Genomic DNA, 19839 nt, shown 5'->3' on the forward strand with positions numbered 1-19839 from the left:
CCCCGCGTGTGAGCGGTTTTCCTGACTGTGACTTTCTCCGATTTCCCCCCCCGGCAGATGAACCTGGTCTTCCTGATGATCACGCTGCACAAGATGATCCAGAGCAGCAGCTCCCTGAAACCAGACTCCAGCCGGCTGGAGAACATCAAGTGAGTGACTTCCTGGGCAGTCAGCGCGGGGCGGGGAAACGGGGGTGGGGGAGGGGAGTGGGGGAAGGGAGGGAGGATGGGGAGGGTCGGGGGTGGGGCAGGGGGAGGATGGGAAAATGGAGGGACGGAGAGGGGGAGAGGGAGAACAGGGATGGGGAGTGGGGGAAGGGGAGAGAGGGTGGAGGGAGGGGGTCGGGGGTGGGTGAGGGAGGGAGGGAGGGAAGAAGAAGGTGGGGAGAGGGGAAGGAGAGGGATGGGGAAGGGAGGGAGAACAAGGGTGAGGGAGGGAGGAGAGGAACGGGGTGAGGGGGGAGAGAGGGGTTACGGGAGTGAGGGGGGGAAGGGGAGGGAGGGAGAGAGGCGGGAGGTGGGGAGAGAGGAGGGAGGGAGGAGGATGGGGAAGGGAGGGAGGAGGGGGGGTTGAAGGACAGGGAGGGTCGGGGGGACAGGGGGAGGATGGGGGAAGGGAGGGGCGGGTGGGGGGAGGAGGGAAGGGAGAGAGGGGTGAAGGGAAAGGGTTGGGGAGGACGGGGAGAGGGGTTACTGGGGGGGGCGGGGAGAGGACGGGGGTAGGAGGATGGGGGAGGATGGAGTACGAGAGGAGGGTGGGGGGGAACAGAAGACTGAGGGGGGGAGGATGGCGGGGGTAAAGACACGGGGATGAAGGGCGGGGGATCGAGGGGTCATTAGCTGCTAGATAAAGGGAGGAGGGGCACGTGTTTGATTGGCAGCAAGCTCGAACGAGGCAGGATAGGGAATTTAATTGGTTATTAAATAGATGGAAGCGAGGCAGGGGGTTTTCATTGGCTACTGGACAGCCGGGTGGTTCTGTGTTGCTGTCTGCTCAATGGGCGAGACCAGTTGGGGGACTTTAGTGGGTCCTGGATTGGGCGAGGATTTGATTGGCTGCTGGGTGGGTGAGGCGGGATGGAGGGAGAGTTCATTGGCTGCTGATGGTGGGCGGTGCACAATGGCATTCAGTGCCTACTGGATTGGGAAAGGGTTTGATTGAACGAGGAGATCGAGCCTCATTAATGAAAGAGAACAAATGCCTGACTTTTTCACAGGAAGTGCGAGCTCCGCCAACACAGGCCTAACATTCGCCAATCGGCTTTGCCCCACTCCTTGGCCTCGTCTCCTTGGCCTCCTTCCCGGAAAGCCCAACTCGGTTATGGCGGGGGTCCACGGAGGGTAACCACCCATCACCCAGCCCCCTCCTCGCCCGTCGACTCAGCCTTCTGGCCCCTGACAGGGGGTCAGATCAATTGGTGGGGGTGGCGAGATATAATGCATTTGCTTCTTGGGTTCTTTGCTCAAGCAATCAGAGCAACACATTGCGACAAAGAACTAGTCTGTTTATTAACAAAGGTTTAACGACACATTACCAGTTCACCCACCAGGCTCACAGCCACCTGCCCCATCGTGGATCCCCCAATTGGCCGGGGTTTTATTGAGCCTTGTGAACATCACGTCACTGGCTACGCCACTCCTACCTCAACAGCTCTGCAACTATTTTGGATCGAACTTTAAAATCAAGCGCCCCCTGATAATAAGGGCACTAGAACCCACAAATTTCCAAATTAGCTGGGAACTTTAAACAGTCAATTTAAATTAAAATTTTGTTGCCGGGGGTGATGCAGTCCTTCCGGCGCCCACCTCTCGCCGAAGGCCACGAGCGTACCGGTGGAGTAAAAGTACTCGCGTCCCTTCGGCCGCAGAAACACCAGATGCTGCCGCGAGCCAGCAAGGGAATTGAATCCGCAAACCTGGTCTTGCTCGCTGTGCGCTCTAACCACCTGAGCTAACTGACCAGCTTAAGCAGCAATGGCGAGGATGGGTGAGCATCCTCACAGGGGGCTGCATTACACGGGGGGGGGCGGGGGGGTTGCAGGGGATCGGGTTTGCTGCCGGTGTTTGACTTGCCTTCCTGCATTACTGCTCTTGCATTGGTTTTTATCTGCTGTTGGCCGCTGTATGTTTGCACTGCGGGACTCCTCCTGCCCAGATCTCCTGCCCCCCCCCGCCCTCCGCTCCCCCACATTGATGCTGCCAGCTACTATCCACCTAACTCACCAGTTCCATCGAACCGGCCAATGGCGTCTCCTGGGTTTGGAGGGGTTCGGGGTGGGGGGGGGTGCGGCGGCGGAATTCACACGGCAGAAAGAAAGACAGATGGACATCCATCCTAAGCCGTCTGGTAACCGGCCAACGAGCTAACCTTCTCCAACCGAGACAGGTCTGCTTGGACATGTCGGAGGAGAGCCAGGGGCCGAAATTGCCCCCCCCTCTTTAAGCTCGGCCGAAACCCCCACCCGGTGGCCCAGTAAAGTGACTGCCGAGCTCGCGTGGGCCTGCCCCTTTAACTGGAGGGGAGGGACGTTGTGATGCGTCAGCGCGGGGCGGTATGTCCGTATCATGCTGACATGCTCAGCGTGGCACTCACAACACCGCCCACCTTCCGCCCCGCTCCCGACGCACTCCCGTCCCCAAGCACCACCGCTTCGAACTGTACAAGCCAAAGAGGGAAATTTCGCTCTATTCTCCGCCCCCATGTGTTCGGCCGGAAAGTATTCATTTTATTTGAATTATCCGCCCCATTTGGGGCAGAGGGAAATTTCACCCCCCCCCCCACCCACTCCCCCCCCACCTGGTTTTGCCATCTTTGCTTCTCAAGGATGGTTGCCAACCTGTCTACTGACGCCTGTCCCACAGGCAGGACCTCGAGCAGGGAGCAGTTCTTGCCCCTGGCTGTAAAAGTCTTTACACCACCAGATCCAGCCCAACCACCACCGCCGACGCTGGCCACATTAGTTACTCCACAGACACTTTGGCCGTTGTTGCCATGGAAAGAGAGCAACAACATTGGAGGGCAGGTTTGCCCCAAAAGTACAAGGCCTCATCAATTGCACACAAGGCCCCCTTACAACAACCACATGGGTTTCTAATCTGGGTTTTAGCCTCCCCAGGAGATCACATGGCTGGCGGGTCAGGGTGGGGAGTGTGTATATTGTGATGGACAAGGCAACGCGGTTGTGTGGGTCAGGCTGGCTGGTCCAGAGGAGCTTTCGTTGTCTCTCATTGTTCGTGTGTTCACATCTAGCAGTAGGAAAAACCTTCGGCTGCAAGTTAGCTTGACGGTTTGTCAAGGCGCTATTGTCGGTCGGTGGATAAATGTAGTGTTGGGAAATGGTTTGGGCAGCCAGAAGATTCAGTGTTTGCGTCCTGAGAGTGGGGCGGAGAGCTAAGGGAGGCGTACCACACCTCTCTCAGGGCGCCAGGCCGGGGGAGCAACTGAATATCCCGCGCTAAAGAGCCCGCTTCGTAGCACCCGAAGAGAGGCCTCCCTGGGGGAAAAAAAATCGGAACAAAAACACAAGACATTCCCTATACATTACTCACCCCAAATAAAGTTAAATTGCAAAATCACTCACACTTACCTGATGCAGGCGTTCCTTCCCTTGGCTCCCCGGGACAGCTCTGCGCGCCAGCGTTCTCTGGCGGGGTCACTAGGGGGCGCTACAGGTGCAGCACAAGCCGAATTTGGCTTCCGTGTCGATACCGGGGGCGTTGCACACCGGCGCGGTGCTCCCGGGCGATACTCCTCAGCGCCGCCGGTACCGGCTCACCGAATTTGCCGAGAGGCGCGAATGCCGACGCTCGCGGCTGCCAACCCTTTCGCGACCCCGTAGCGCCCCTCGCGAGGGCCCGCTAGCCCACCGAATTTCAAACCCTGGAACTCCATTAACGTGACCTTGGACCACAGATCAATGGAGGTCAATCTACCGTGGGCCAATGGCAGCCTTGATGCCTTCAATCTTGTACCAGGCTACCATTGTCTCAAGGAGCCAGGCCACTGCACAACTGGTTGCTAGGGGGAACCAGGGATGCTCGCTGGACTGTTGACTGATGACCCCCAAACAAAGGCCAGCAGTCAAAGGTCAAGCAATCAAAAGGGCAAACGGAACGTTGGCCTTTATCTCAAGGAGGCTGGAATACAATGGGGGGGAAGTTATATAAAGCTCTGGTCAGACCCCAGCTGGAGCACTGCGTTGAGTTCTGGCCCCCCACACCACACAAAGGATATATTGGAGGGGGTGCAGTGCAGATTCATTAGAATCATACCGGGGATACAAAGGTTAATTAGGAGGACAGGTTACATAGTTACACGTTACATATTTCCTTGATCAAGGTGTTTAAAACGTTTGGATTTGATGGGGTAGACAGAGATAAACTATTTCCTCTGCTGGGAGATTCAAGAACACGGGGGCATCGTCTTGAAATTAGAGCTCGGCCGTTTAGGAGTTCAGAAAATCAGGAAACCTTTTCACGCAAAGTGTAATAGCAGTCTGGAACTCTCTCCCCATCACAAAGCACTGGATGCTGGAGAATAATCTCAAGACAGAGATGGAAAGGTTTTTGTTGGGGAAGAGGATCAAGGGATATGGAGCAGAGACGGGTGATCTAATTGAATGGCGGAGCAGGCTCAAGGAGCTGAATGGCCTCCCCCTGTTCCTATGTCCGACTGGGACAATGGGTCTCCTGCCCCCATGCGGATTCTGACCTACAGCTGGTCTGTTGAACCAGCGTTTCCACCGCCTGGATCCCCGCTCCACGGCCCCGGAATGATCATCGCCTGCCACATCCTGCGTAACTTGCCATGCAGAGAGAAGTGGGGTACCCTCCAGCCCAGGGCAGCAGGCAGAGGAGTTAGAGCAGCAGGAAGTAGGCTAAGCGGGAGAAGGGCGAGCGCATCGGTCATCGATTGACCGGACTCTCACTGAATAACTATAACTGTGCTCCTGACCAGTCCCATGGTGCTTTCCATCTGGCAGAAGCCCCAATAATAACAGGCCAAATCACCGCTGCCTCTCCCACCACCTCAACCAGGACATCACCTCAGTCTCAGTGTTCCACTTCAGCCTGTATATCGCCACCTGCAACATTCACTGGTCCCCTTGTGTGTCAGCTGTGGCTCAGTGGGTAGCACACTCACTTCTGAGTGTGAAGGTTGTGGGTTCAAATCCCACGCCAGGTACTTGGCACATCAATCTAGGCTGACACTCCCAGTGCAGTGCTAAGGGAGTGCTGCACTGTCGGAGGTGCCGTCTTTCGGATGAGACATTAAACCGCGGCCCTGTCTGCTCTCTCAGGTGGATGTAAATGATCCCATGGCACTATTTTGAAGAGCAGGGGAGTTATCCCCGGTGTCCTGAGCCAATATTTATCCCTCAATCAACGTAACAAAAACAGATTATCTGGTCATTATCACATTGCGGTTTGTGGAAGCTTGCTTTGCGCAAATTGGCTGCTGCGTTTCCCACATTACAACAGTGACGACACTCCAAAAGTACTTCATTGACTGTAAAGCGCTTTGAGATGTCCGGCGGTCGTGAAAGGCGCTATATAAATGCAAGTCTTTCTTTAGTTAATCTGTTTTTCGGTGATAATTGGATGCGGGATAAATATTGGCCAGGACACCGGGGATAACTCCCTTACTACCCTGAAATAGTGCCATGGGATCGTTTACTACCACCTGAGAGACGGGGCCTCGGTTTAACATCTCATCCGAAAGACGGCACCTCCGACAGTGCAACGGTCCCTCAGTACTGCCCCTCCGACAGTGCGGCGCTCCCTCAGTACTGCCCCTCCGACAGTGCGGCGCTCCCTCAGCACTGCCCCTCCGACAGTGCGGCGCTCCCTCAGCACTGCACCTCCGACAGTGCGGCGCTCCCTCAGCACTGCCCCTCCGACAGTGCGGCGCTCCCTCAGCACTGCCCCTCCGACAGTGCGGCGCTCCCTCAGCACTGCACCTCCGACAGTGCGGCGCTCCCTCAGCACTGCCCCTCCGACAGTGCGGCGCTCCCTCAGCACTGCCCCTCCGACAGTGCGGCGCTCCCTCAGCACTGCCCCTCCGACAGTGGGGCGCTCCCTCAGCACTGCCCCTCCGACAGTGCGGCGCTCCCTCAGCACTGCCCCTCCGACAGTGCACCGCTCCCTCAGTACTGCCCCTCCAACAGTGGGGCGCTCCCTCAGCACTGCCCCTCCGACAGTGGGGCGCTCCCTCAGTACTGCCCCTCCGACAGTGGGGCGCTCCCTCAGTACTGCCTCTCCGACAGTGGGGCGCTCCCTCAGTACTGCCCCTCCGACAGTGGGGCGCTCCCTCAGTACTGCCCCTCCGACAGTGCGGCGCTCCCTCAGCACTGCCCCTCCGACAGTGCACCGCTCCCTCAGTACTGCCCCTCCAACAGTGGGGCGCTCCCTCAATACTGCCCCTCCGACAGTGCGGCGCTCCCTCAGCACTGCCCGTCCGACAGTGTTTTATTGAACCCACAACCTTCTGACTCTGAGGCGAGAGTGCCACCCACTGAGCGCTACCCGCTAAGAACCCGATATGTCGCTCTCAAGGCCCCAGAGCACGCACCAACGCAGCCCACGGTGGCTAAGGCCGGCCCAGCTACGGTCTGTACACATACAGTCTGCACACTGAGCCTCCTAACAGAACCACATACAGGATTATCGAGACCCCCGCCCCATTCCCAGGAGTCCCCTGTGGGAGGGGGGCTCCACAAGCTGATGTGATGGCTCAGTGTCGGTCAGGCTATCCCACTGACTGGGCCACCCATGCCTGCGGGGGGGGCCTCGGACAGGGGGGACACAGAGTCACATCCTTCGTTCCCCGGGCACAGGCCCAGCATAGTAAAGGGTTGCTCAGCCCTCTTCTCAGTTGCATCAATTGATGGTAAACATGAAAGTCTTTGCAGCAGTAAACCTGACCCATTTCACTCATTTAAGGGATACGGTAGCATAGCATGTTACGGGACTGGTAATCCAGAGGCCTGGACTAATGATCCAGAGACCTGAGTTCAAATCCCACCCCGGCAGCTGGGGAATTTAAATTCAATTAAATAAACAGCTAGTGCCAGTACCGGATTATTGTAAAAACCCAACCGGTTCACTAACGTCCTTTAGGGAAGGGTATCTGTCGTCCTTATCCAGTCTGGGCCTATATGTGACTCCAGACCCACAGCAATGTGGTTGATGCTTAACTGCCCTCTGAGATGGCCCAGCGAGACACTCAAGGGCAATTCAGGAGGGGCAATAAATACCGGCCCTGTCAGCGTCGCCCACATCCTGTGAAGGAATCGCTGTTTTTTCAATCGCCGTGCAGGTCTGGAGCTGAATTGCAGCACTCCCTCCTCCACCCCTCAGTGTCACTCCACTCAGTCCGTCCCTCCTCCAACCCCTCCACTCAGTCCGTCCCTCCTCCAACCCCTCCCCTCAGTGTCGCTCCACTCAGTCCGTCCCTCCTCCAACCCCTCCCCTCAGTGTCGCTCCACTCAGTCCGTCCCTCCTCTCAGTGTCACTCCACTCAGTCCGTCTGTCCCCCACCCCGGGACCCTCAGTCGTAGTCCACCCCCCTGTGTACTCTCAGTCCCCCCCCCCTCCCCCCGCTTACTCTCAGTGTCCCGTTTCCCCCCCCCGGACCCTCAGTTTCTCCCCCCCACCCCCCCCCCTCTCCCGCCGGGGTACTCTCAGTCTCTCCCCGACCCTCAGTCCACCCCCGCATCCCATTCCCTTAGTGTCCCTCCCCTCAGTTCCTCCCTCCCCACCACATGTACTGTCAGTTATTCCCCCCACCCCCCCCCCCCCCGCATGTACTCTCAGTTCTTCCCCCCCCCCACCCCCCCTCCCCTCAGTTCCCCCACCCCCCCCGGACCCTCAGTCCCTCCACCTTTATTAAAGAGGGGTGCAGTGTATATTGGGGTACAGAGTCTGTGTCAGGATGCAGTGTGCGGAAGGAAGGGTGAATTGTGTATTTGGGCAGAGAGCACGGAGACAATCTGCTGCCTCGCATTGGAGTTCGCAGGATGTCAGCGGACTGGTGCGGTCACGGGAGGGTGTGCTGTGTGGGTGTAGAGTGTTACTTTAGTGTGGAACACATTGGCAACTTCGATGTCGGACATCTTGTGTCGTTATAGCGGTGCGGTGTTCCATCGCTGTGTCACACTGGTGAAGCCGTGTACTTGGATGACAGAATTGAATTGGCTGCCCGTGTCCTAACTCTCACCAAGTCCCGCTCACCCATCACCCCCTGTGCTCGCTGACCTGCATTGGCTCCCGGTCAAGCAACGCCTAGATTTCAAAATTCTCATCCTTATTTACAAATCCCTCTATGGCCTCCCCCTCCCTATCTCTATAATCTCCTCCAGCCCCACAACCCCCCCGAGATGTCTGCGCTCCTCTAATTCTGCCCCCCTGAGCATCCCCGATTATAATCGCTCAGCCATTGGTGGCCGTGCCTTCTGTTGCCTGGGCCCCAAGCTCTGGAACTCCCTCCCTAAACCTCTCCGCCTCTCTACCTCTCTCTCCTCCTTCAAGATGCTCCTTAAAACCTACCTCTTTGACCAAGCTTTTGGTCACCTGCGCTAATTTCTCCTTATGTAGCTCGGTGTCAAATGTTGTTTTGTGACACTCCTTTGAAGGGCCTGGGAACATTTTACTACATCAAAGACACTATGTACATACAAGTTGTTGTTGCATTACAGTGTATATTGTACTGGAAGGCGCACTGTTAAAGTTCATGGCAGTTTGCACTGTCCCGGCGCACTGCGTGTTTGCCGTGTATTGCGGCACTGCTCCAATGCACTGCGACTGCAGTGCGTGTTGCTGCACTGGCCCAGTGTACTGCGTGTTTGCCATGTATTGCGGCACTGCTCCAGTGCACTGCGAGTTGCTGCACTGCTCCAGTGAACTGCATGTTTGCCGTGTATTGCGGCACTGCTCCAGTGCACTGCGACTGCAGTGCGTGTTGCTGCACTGGCCCAGTGCACTGCGTGTTTGCCATGTATTGCGGCACTGCTCCAGTGCACTGCGACTGCAGTGCGTGTTGCTGCACTGGCCCAGTGCACTGCGTGTTTGCCATGTATTGCGGCACTGCTCCAGTGCACTGCGACTGCAGTGCGTGTTGCTGCACTGTCCCAGTGCACTGCGTTAACGTGCAGTGCACTGGATGACTTGTGCTGTTGTAGTGTACCACACGCTGCAGTGTCAACGTGTTATTCCAGTGGACGACTTGTTAACTGTATGGTGACAGAACACTGCACTTACTGCACCACTGCAGTGTCGCAGCCCTGCATGCTGTTGCACTGTTCAGTTTACTGCATGTTGTTGTATTGTTCCCGTGCACTGCCAGGGATTCTTCGCAATGCCTCAGAAAGGACATGAATACTGGGCCAGTGTGGCACTGTGATGGGTAAATACATTACTTCATGGGACCTTGGTTAAGCAACGCAGCACATCATGAAATAAATAGAGGTGACAATTTCCTGTTGCTTTGATAGGGTTGTTTACGAGCTGAGACTGGACAGTTTGAGTAGCCTCTCAGTCTGTCCAAGGAAGGCCCCTCTCCCCATTTCCAAAGTGTCCTGCGGTCTGTCGAATGCTGGGCCCTCAGACAGTGAGCGTGGCAATTGGGGGAAAGATACACTTGGGCGGTCACAATTGCCCTGTTTTGAGCCTCCTGTTCGCGCCTCCGGAGGGCGCTAACGGGGCGCGAAACTTGTTTTCGCCTGCGGAGGGCGCTACCGGCTCCCGCGGAATTGGGCGGGAGTTAGCGAAGACGCTGCCACAGTCGCGCCCCGGGGACGCCGAGCGCAACCGACGATGCCGTCAACCTGGCCTTCGCCCCCCCCCCCCCACCCCCGCGAGCGGTGTCAGTGCCAGCCTCGCGGGTCGTGAACCGGGCCGACATCCGCTGCTCCGGGGTGGGGGGCATTAAAGGGGCGGTGTGGAGCGCCGCGCGCCGCCATTTTGACCGTGTGGCCGACTCACCGGTCGGCCCGTCTTGCTGCTCCGTTATGCGGTCCTGGTGGCCCAGCAGAGGCCCGTCAGCGTGCGCACCAGCCCGCCCCTTTAACGGGAGTGGAGGGGCGTTGAAACGCTTCAGCGCCACACGGCTGCTGATTCCGCCCGGGTAGCCCCCTCCCGGATACCAACCCAACAGCAAGTGCACTGTGAGACATTATGCTCCACCTCCTGGGAGGGGCAGTAAATGCAATTTTGCGACCAAGGTCAGACTTTTGCTCCGGGCACAGAAAGTCCCACCCCGCTTGGGTTACCGCCCCCTGTTGGTGCGCTGGGGAATTTCTCCCCCCTGGTCTCCTGAGGTCCCGCACTGCCCTGCAATACCTGACATCTCGCACTAGATGGTGGCCACGAGCTGTGGAAATTGCAAACACCGGCTCCACTTCCCCCAACCCTTCCCGTCGCTCAAATAATACCGAGTTCCTTCGCTGCAAACATCCCACTTAACGCGCTCTTCCTCCCCTCTGCGTTTAGTTCCTCATCGCACCAGCGCCGACCCTAAACGCAGAACTTCCAAACTGTGGAGCTCGTCACCTCCCACAACCCTCCCTGTTTCCTGCAGGCTGCCAGAACCCAAGCTAGGCCCAATCGAAGCCACAACTGAATGTGCCTGCTCGTCTCTTCTGTGTCCGAGCTCAGTGATGCCCTGTGCGATGGCCCTCATACGTCAGTGCCAGCCGTGGCCCAGTGGGCAGCACTCTTGCCTTTGAGTCAGAAGGGTGTGGGTTCATAGTCCCAATCCAGAGACTTGGGCTCAAATTCCCGACTGACACTGCCAGTGCTGAGGGAGTGCTCATTATTTTGAAGAGCAGGGGAGTTCTCCCCGGTGTCCTGGGGCCAATATTTATCCCTCAATCAACACAACAAAAAAGCAGATTATCTGGCCATTATCACATTGCTGTATGTGGGAGCTTGCTGTGCGCAAATTGGCTGTCGCGTTTCCCACATTACTACACTCCAAAAGTACTTTATTGTCTGCAAAACGCTTTGGGACGTCCAGAGGTCGTGAAAGGTGCTATATAAATGCAGGTTCTTTCTTTCTAGTTTGGGAATGAGACAGTTTACACCCTCCCCCTCCGCCCCCCCCCCCCACCCCCCTCCGAGGCTGCCAGTTTGCGCACAGCAAGCTCCCACAAACAGCAATATGATAACAACCAGATAATCTGTTTTTGTGATGTTGATTGAGGGATAAATATTGGCCACGACACCAGGGATAACTCCCCTGCTCTTCTTCAAAACAGTGCCACGTGATCTTTTACGTCCACCTGAGAGAGCAGACGGGGCCTCGCTTTAACGTCTCATCCGAAAGACGGCACCTCCGACAGTGCGGCGCTCCCTCAGCACTGCACTGGGAGTGTCAGCCTAGATTTATGTGCTCGAGTCCGTGGAGTGGGACTTGAACCCACGACCTTCTGACTCAGTGTGCTACCCACTGAGCCACGGCTGATAAGGAACGATAGCGTGTCCTGGGTCACAGTGACGGAGGATGCTGTTTGTGACGTTGGCCAGGGACATCTCGAGATACTGTGAGTTGGGCAGAAACCAACTGCAAGTTTTTGGAGCGATAAGCTGAGAGATGACAGCGCACCTGGGAACCTGAGAGCAGAAGATGGGGTTAGAGGTGGGCGGTAGTCGGAGACAGGAATGGCTTGATGGGGAGTGGGTGATGGTTACACATGGCAAAAGGAGGCCCATCGTGCCTGTGTCAGCTCTTTGAAAGAGTGATCCAATTGGGCCCACTCTCCCTGCTCTTTTCCCACTGCCCTGTAAATTCTCCCTTTCAAGTATATATCCAATTCCCTTTTGAAAGTTACTGTTCAATCTGCTCCCACCGCCCTTTCAGGTCACAACAACTCTCTGCGTAAAAAAAATGCCCTCACCTCCCCTCTGGTTTTTTTTGCCTTAAATCTATGTCCTCTGGTTACCGACTCTCCTATCAAAACCTTTTATAAGAACATAAGAAATAGGAGCAGGAGTCGGCCATTTGGCCCCTCGAGCCTGCTCCGCCATTCAATAAGATCATGGCTGATCTGATCTTGGGCTCAGCTCCACTTCCCTGCCCGCTCCCCATAACTCTTGACTCCCTTATCGTTCAAAAATCTCTCTATCTCCACCTTAAATATATTCAATAACCCAGCCTCCACAGCTCCCTGGGGTAGAGAATTCTAAAGATTTACGACCCTATGAGAGAAGAAATTCCTCCTCATCTCCGTTTTAAATGGGCGACCCCTTATTCTGAAACCATGCCCCCTGGTTCTAGATTCCCCCACGAGGGGAAACATCCTCTCTACATCTACCCTGTCAAGCCCCCTCAGAATCTTATACGTTTCAATGAGATCATCTCTCATTTTTCTAAACTCCAATGAGTATAGGCCCGACCTGCTCAACCTTTCTTCATAAGACAACCCCTTCATCTCAGGAACCTTCTCTGAACTGCCTCTAAACAAGTATATCCTTCCTTAAATAAAGAGATCAAAACTGTACGCAGTACTCCAGGTGTGGCCTCACCAATACCCTGTACAGTTGTAGCAGGACTTCTCTGCTTTTATACTCTATTCCCCTTGCAATAAAGGCCAACATTCCATTTGCCTTCCTAATTACTTACTGTACCTGCATGCTAACTTTTTGTGTTTCACATGCAAGGACCCCAGATCTCTCTGTACATTTTGTAATCTCTTCCCATTTAAATAATAATTTGCTTTTTTATTTTTTCTACCGAAGTGGATAACCTCACATTTTCCCACATTATACTCCATCTGCCAAATGTTTGCCACTCACTTAGCCTGTCTATATCCCTTTGCAGATTCTTTGCGTCCTCCTCACAACTTGCTTTCCCACCTATCTTTGTATCATTAGTGAAGACTAATGTAGGTCCCTTGCAGTCAGAATCAGGTGAATTCATAATGGGGAACAAAGAAATGGCAGACCAATTAAACAAATACTTTGGTTCTGTCTTCACTAAGGAAGACACGAATAACCTCCCGAAAATACTAGGGGACCAAGGGTCTAACGAGAAGGGGTAGCTGAGGGAAATCCTTATTAGTCAGGAAATGGTGTTAGGGAAATTGAAGGGACTGAAGGCCAATAAATCCCCAGGGCCTGATAGTCTGCATCCCAGAGTACTTAAGGAAGTGGCCCTAGAAATAGTAGATGCATTGGTGGTCATTTTCCAACATTCCATGGACTCTGGATCAGTTATTATAGATTGGACGGTAGCTAATGTAACACCACTTTTTAAAAAAGGAGGAAGAGAGAAAACAAGGAATTATAGACCGGTTAGCCTGACATCAGTGGTGGGGAAAATGCTGGAGTCAATTATTAAAGATGTAATAGCAGCGCTTTTGGAAAGCAGTGACAGGATCGGTCCAAGTCAGCATGGATTTATGAAAGGGAAATCACGCTTGACAAATCTTCTAGAGTTTTTTGAGGATGTAACTAGTAGAGTGGATAAGGGAGAACCAGTAGATGTGGTGTATTTGGACTTTCAAAAGGCTTTTGACAAGGTCCCACCCAAGAGATTAGTGTGCAAAATTAAGGCACATGATATCGGGAGTAATGTATTGACATGGATAGAGAAATGGTTGGCACACAGGAAGCAAAGAGTGGGAATAAACGGGTCCTTTTCAGAATGGCAGGCCGCAGGGTTCAGTGCTGGGACCCCAGCTATTTACAATATACATTAATGATTTAGACGAAGGAATTGAATGTAATATCTCCAAGTTTGCAGATGACACTAAACTTGATGGCAGTGTGAGCTGTAAGGAGGATGCTAAGAGGCTGCAGGGGGACTTGGACAGGTTATGTGAATGGGCAAATGCATGGCAGATACATATAATGTGGATAAATGTGACGTTATCCACTTTGATGGCAAAAACAGGAAGGCAGATTATTATCTGAATGGTGACAGATAAGTAAAAGGGGAAGTGCAACGAGACCTGGGTGTCATGGTACATCAGTCATTGAAGGTAGGCATGCAGGTACAGCAGGCAGTAAAGAAAGCAAATGGCATGCTGGCCTTCATAGAGAGAGGATTTGAGTATAGGAGCAGGGAGGTCTTGCTGCAGTTGTACAGGGCCTTGGTGAGATCACACCTTGAGTATTGTGTGCAGTTTTGATCTCCTAATCTGAGGAAGGATGTGCTTGCTATTGAGAGAGTGCAGCGAAGGTTCACCAGACTGATTCCCGGGATGGCAGGACTAACATATGAGGAAAGACTGGATTGGCTAGGCTTATACTCACTGGAATTTAGAAGAATGAGAGGGAATCTCATAGAAACATATAAAATTCTGACGGGACTGGACAGGTTAGATGAAGAAAGAATGTTCCCAATGTTGGGGATGTCCAGAAACCAGGGAACACAGTCTAAGGATAAGGGGTAAGCCATATAGGACCGAGATGAGGAGAAATTTTTTCACCCAGGGAGTTGGGAATTTGTGGAATTCTCTACCACAGAAAGTTGTTGAGTCCAGTTTGTTGGACATATTCAAAAGGGAGTTAGATGTGGCCTTTATGGCTAAAGGGATCAGGGGGTATGGAGAGAAGGCTGGGGTGGGGGACTGAGGTTGAATGATCAGCCATGATCATATTGAATGCCGGTGTAGGCTCGAAGAGCCGAATGTCCTGCTCCTGCACCTATTTTCTATGTTTCTATGTTTCTATCAGCAAATTTGGCTACATTACACTCGGTCCCTTCATCCAAGTCATTAATATAGATTGTAAATAGTTGAGGCCCCATCACTGATCCCTGTGCTACCCCAGTAGTCGCAGTTTGCCAACCTGAAAATGACCAATTTATCCCGACTCTGTTTTCTGTTAGTTAGCCAATCCTCTATCCATGCTAATATATTACCCCCAACCTCGTGAGCTCTTATCTTGTGCAGTAACTTTTTTATGTGGCACCTTATCCTTCTGGAAATCCTAATAAATGATTTTGAACACCTCCATTTAAATCTCCCCTTAACCCCCCTTTGTTCTAAGGAGAACAACCATAGCTTCTCCAGTCTCTCCAAATAACTGAGGTCCCTCATCCCTGGAGCCATGCTGGTCAATCCCCTCTGCACCCTCTCCTGCCTTGACATCCTTCCCAAAGAATTGGGCACAATACTCCAGCTGAGGCCTAACCGGTGATTTATAATGGTTTAGCATAACCTCCTACCTGTTGTCTCTATTCCTCTGTTTATAAAGCCTTCTCAACTTGTCCTGCCATTGGGGAATTAGTAATGGGGAACATGGAGATGGCAGAAACTCTGAACAAATATTTTGTATCAGTCTTTACAGTAGAGGACACGAACAATATCCCAACAGTGGATAGTCAAGGGGCTATAGGGGGGGAGGAATTTAACACAATCACAATCACTAAGGAGGTGGTACTCAGTAAGATAATGGGACTAAAGGCAGATAAATCCCCTGGACCTGATGGCTTGCATCTTACGGTCTTAAGAGAAGTAGTGGCAGGGATAGTGGATGCATTGGTTGTAATTTACCAAAATTCCCTGGATTCTGGGGAGGTCCCAGCAGTTTGGAAAACTGCAAATGTAACGCCCCTATTTAAAAAAGGAGGAAGACAAAAAGCAGGAAGCTATAGACCAGTTAGCCTAACATCTGTGGTTGGGAAGATGTTGGAGTCCATTATTAAAGAAGCAGTAGCAGAACATTTGGAAAAGCAAAATTCGGTCAGGCAGAGTCAGCATGGATTTATTACGGGGAAGTCATGTTTGACAAATTTTCTGGAGTTCTTTGAGGATGTAACAAACAGGGTCGTTAAAGGGGAACCAGTGGATGTGGTGTATTTGGACTTCCAGAAGGCATTTGACAAGGTGCCACATACTGCACAAAATAAAAGTTCACGGGTTTGGGGGTAACATATTAGCATGGATAGAGGATTGGCATAATCTTAGAATAAGGGGCCGCCTATTTAAAACTGAGATGAGGAGAAATTTCTTCTCTCGGAGCGTTTTAAATCTGTGGAATTCGCTGCCTCAGAGAGCTGTGGAAGCTGGGACATTGAATAAATTTAAGACAGAAATAGACAGTTTTTTAACCGATAAGGGAATAAGTGGTTATGGAGAGTGGGCGGGGAAGTGGAGCTGAGTCCATGATCAGATCAGCCATGATCGTATTAAATGGCGGAGCAGGCTCGAGAGGCCATATGGCCTACTCCTGCTCCTATTTCTTATGTTCTTATGTTATGTTCTTCAAAGATTTGTCTATCAATCCCCAGTTTTCTCAGTTCCTGCACTCCCATTGTGCCATTTAGTTTTTGATTGTGGTTCTAAAAGGAAGGGTGGGGCAGTGTCTGAGGGGTGGGATCACATCAGCTAGCATGGGAGGCCGAGAGGGTAAGTTGAGCAATCAGACGTTAAGATGGCTAGAGAGGTGGGTCCCATGGAGAAAGCAAGTTTGTAAACACTGCTGGTCAATGGGAAGAGAGAAGTTAAACCTAGGCACGTTTTACATAAGAACATAAGAATTAGGAGCAGGAGTAGGCCCTGCGACCCCTCGAGTCTGCTCTGCCATTCAATACGATCATGGCTGATCATTGACCACAACTCCATTTTCCTGCACTATCCCCATATCTCTTGATTCCCTTAATATCCAAAAATCTATCGATCTCTGTCTTGAATATACTCAATGGCTGAGCCTCCACAGCCCTCTGGAGCAGAGAATTCCAAAGATTCACCACCCTCTGAGTGAAGAAATTTCTCCTCATCTCAATCCTAAATGGCCAACCCCTTATTCTGAGACTGTGACCCCTGGTTCTAGACTCCCCAGCCAGGGGGAAACATCCTCCCTGCATCTACCCTGTCAAGCCCTGTAAGAATGTTGTATTTGTCAATGAGATCACCTCTCATTTTTCTAAACTCTAGAGAATATAGGCCTAGTCTACTCAATCTCTCCTCATAGGACAATCCCCCCATCCCAGGAATCAGTCTGGTGAACCTGAAAAATGGATGTCCATTTTCTAATGTGTCTAATCCACACACAAGTGGGATTCAGAAACGCAATGGTTATTGAGCAATGGCCAATGGCATTGAGCAGTCAAGTGTGATGAGGCAGCCGAGGAACTCTAAGAAGATGAAATCCAGCCAAGATAAGCGTTACAAACTGAAAGAATGCTTAACGAGCAATGCTGAACTAGTTTGGGGAAGCGGCTGAAAGAGAAGAAAGACTTGCATTTATATAGCGCCTTTCACGACCGCCGGATGTCTCAAAGCGCTTTACAGCCAATAAAGTACTTTCGAAGTGTAGTCACTGTTGTAATATGGCAGCCAATTTGCGCACAGCAAGCTCTCACAAACAGCAATGTGATAATGACCAGATAATCTGTTTTTGTTATGCTGATTGAGGGAATGAATATTGGCCCAGGACACCGGGGATAACTCCCTTGCTCTTCTTCGAAATAGTGCCATGGGATCTTTTACATCCACTTGAGAGGGCAGACTGGGCCTCGGTTTAACGTCTCATCCAAAAGACAGCACCTCCGACAGTGCAGCACTCCCTCAGCACTGCACTGGGAGTGTCAGCCTAGATTTATGTGCTCAAGTCCCTGGAGTGGGACTTGAACCCACAACCTTCTGATTCAGAGGCAAGAGTGCTGCCCACTGAGCCACAGCTGGCACAGAGAACTAGCAGTGCCAGCAACACTGAGAGGGTGCAGCCATCGTGGACTGAACTGTGCTGAGGGAGGTTCCCCATCGGTGCAGTACGGGTCAGAGGTTGGCCTGTTGACGTTGGTTGGACTGCACCTTGGGCACCGCGTTCAGTTCTGGTCAATAAGGCACAAAGGGAAAAAATCTAAAGCCTGGAAGTGGAGCAGGGAACGGCCTTGTGCCAGAGCGACTGGGTTATTAAGGCCCGGGGAACGCCCAGACTCGAAAGCAGGCGGATGAGGAGGGTGGTTTTTACACAGGAGGTAAATAAGATACAAAATGCAATGGAGCACGGTTTCACGTTAAACCATGACCTCAGGACACAGCGACAAAGTGGTGAGAGGCAGGTTCGGGGCTGATGTCGGGACCAATGTTTTCACACATGGGGTGATCGATGCTCGGAATGGGCTCTGGGAATAGAGATGCCAAGAACGATCCCGTTAAGCTGCGCAGCCGCGCGGCAGTCTGGAGGTCCCACACAGACTGCTCGACAGTTGAAATAACCGCCCAGGCGCGAGAAATTGAATGCCCCCCCCCCAAAAAAAAAAGATTAGCGGGAACAATGGTGGCCAACCCGTCCAGGATCGGCCTGGTCTCTCCGGGAATTGAAGATTAAGCTGCAGGACCCTGCCGGGAGAAAAATCAAGGCAGCTGGGGCGCGACTGCTGCCAACGACCGGAAGTAGTTGCGCATGCGCAGTTCCAGCGGATTCTTTTGTTCTCACCGGGCTTCCAGCAGATGAGTGAGAGAGAAAGGGGAGGGGTGGCACATTCGGGTATTGTGAGGCCTGTGATGTGATCGAAGCTGAGATTAGGATGTTGTCAGCTTTGTGAGAGTTTGATTGCGCTCTCACGGAGTGTGTCTGTCTATTGCTATCGGCTCCCCCGCCCAGTCTGGTGCGGATCGAACACGTGGCTGGAGAACAGAATGCAGGCGCTGGAGGTGAGGATTTCATCAGCAAGCAAAATTTTGGACCATTAAGATTGAGAGCAGAGACAGTGCGGCGAGAGAGAGCAGCGCCAGGCACAGAGACTGGGGAGGAAAACCAGAGGGAGGGCGGAGAAGGGAGACGCAGCGATGTGATGAATTCGTCAGAATAACCTGCTAAAACTTCCAGTACAATTTAACGAGGACTTGAAGAAAGAAAGACTTGCATTTATATAGCGCTCTTCACGACCGCCAGACGTCTCAAAGTGCTTTACAGTCAATGAAGTATTTTTGGAGTGTAGTCACTGTTGAAACGTGGGAAACGCTGCAGCCAAGTTGCTCACAGCAAGCTCCCACACACAGCAATGTGATAATGACCAGATAATCTGTTTTTATTATGTTGATTGAGGGGTGAATATTGGGCCCAGGACATCAGGGATAACTCCCCTGCTCTTCTTCGAAATAGTGCCATGGGATCTTTTACATCCACCTGAGAGGGCAGACGGGGCCTCAGTTTAACATCTCGTCCGAAAGATGGCGCCTCCGACAGTGCAGCATTCCCTCAGCACTGCACTGGGAGGATCAGCCTAGATTTATCTGCTCAAGTCCCTGGAGTGGGACTTGAACCCACAACCTTCTGACTCAGAGGCGAGAGTGCTGCCCACTGAGCCACAGCTGACACAGGAAAGGATGTTGTCAGGTTGAGAGTTTTATCGCACTCTCACCGAATGTGCTCGCTATCCGCTCCCCCGTCTGTTGCGGTAACTGTTACTTTTTCATATTTGGGACTTGACATTTATGTGCAGAATGTTTCTGCGCAGCTTCTGGAAGCTTCCGGTTCATTGGCAGCAGTCACTCTGTTGAACAAATTGTGTTTTATTTTCATTTTATTTGATCGCTTCTGTTTATTATAAGAAGGAGGAGGGGAAATGGCCGGCAATCAAGAAATATCCAATCAGGTAACAGGGTCTGGCTGTTTTCCCATTGGTCGGGGCACCGCGAGGTGGCGGTGTTGGGCGGCCAATGGCGGGAGTGTGGGGGCGGGGCCATTGGTGGTGGGAGGGTCATGTGATGAAGCCTCCAGGGATACGTCCAATTAGAGCCAGCTACCCTAACTGGGGGCGGGGAGGCAACAACACTGTGCTACGTTGGGGGAGCACAGAAGGGTGAGATGGATGGGCCCAATGGCCTCCCTCACCTGTACTGGCCTTTGCAGTTCAGTCCAATGGCCTCATATTCATCCCCAGCCC

The 19839-nt window shown here is 52.7% G+C and overlaps 1 protein-coding gene across 1 annotated transcript in view; it reads left to right on the forward strand.

The window, feature by feature from the left end:
• Nucleotides 1-19839, forward strand: part of LOC139237849 (adhesion G protein-coupled receptor L1-like) — a 454570-nt gene that overhangs the window by 395552 nt on the left and 39179 nt on the right. The window contains exons 18-19 of the mRNA XM_070867073.1: nucleotides 58-149; nucleotides 10153-10155. Coding sequence (XP_070723174.1) covers nucleotides 58-149; nucleotides 10153-10155 — 95 coding nt within the window. The remainder of the gene's footprint in view (nucleotides 1-57; nucleotides 150-10152; nucleotides 10156-19839) is intronic.

The sequence above is a fragment of the Pristiophorus japonicus genome, chromosome 24 (genome assembly GCF_044704955.1).
Source record: "Pristiophorus japonicus isolate sPriJap1 chromosome 24, sPriJap1.hap1, whole genome shotgun sequence".
Lineage (NCBI taxonomy): Eukaryota > Metazoa > Chordata > Chondrichthyes > Pristiophoridae > Pristiophorus > Pristiophorus japonicus.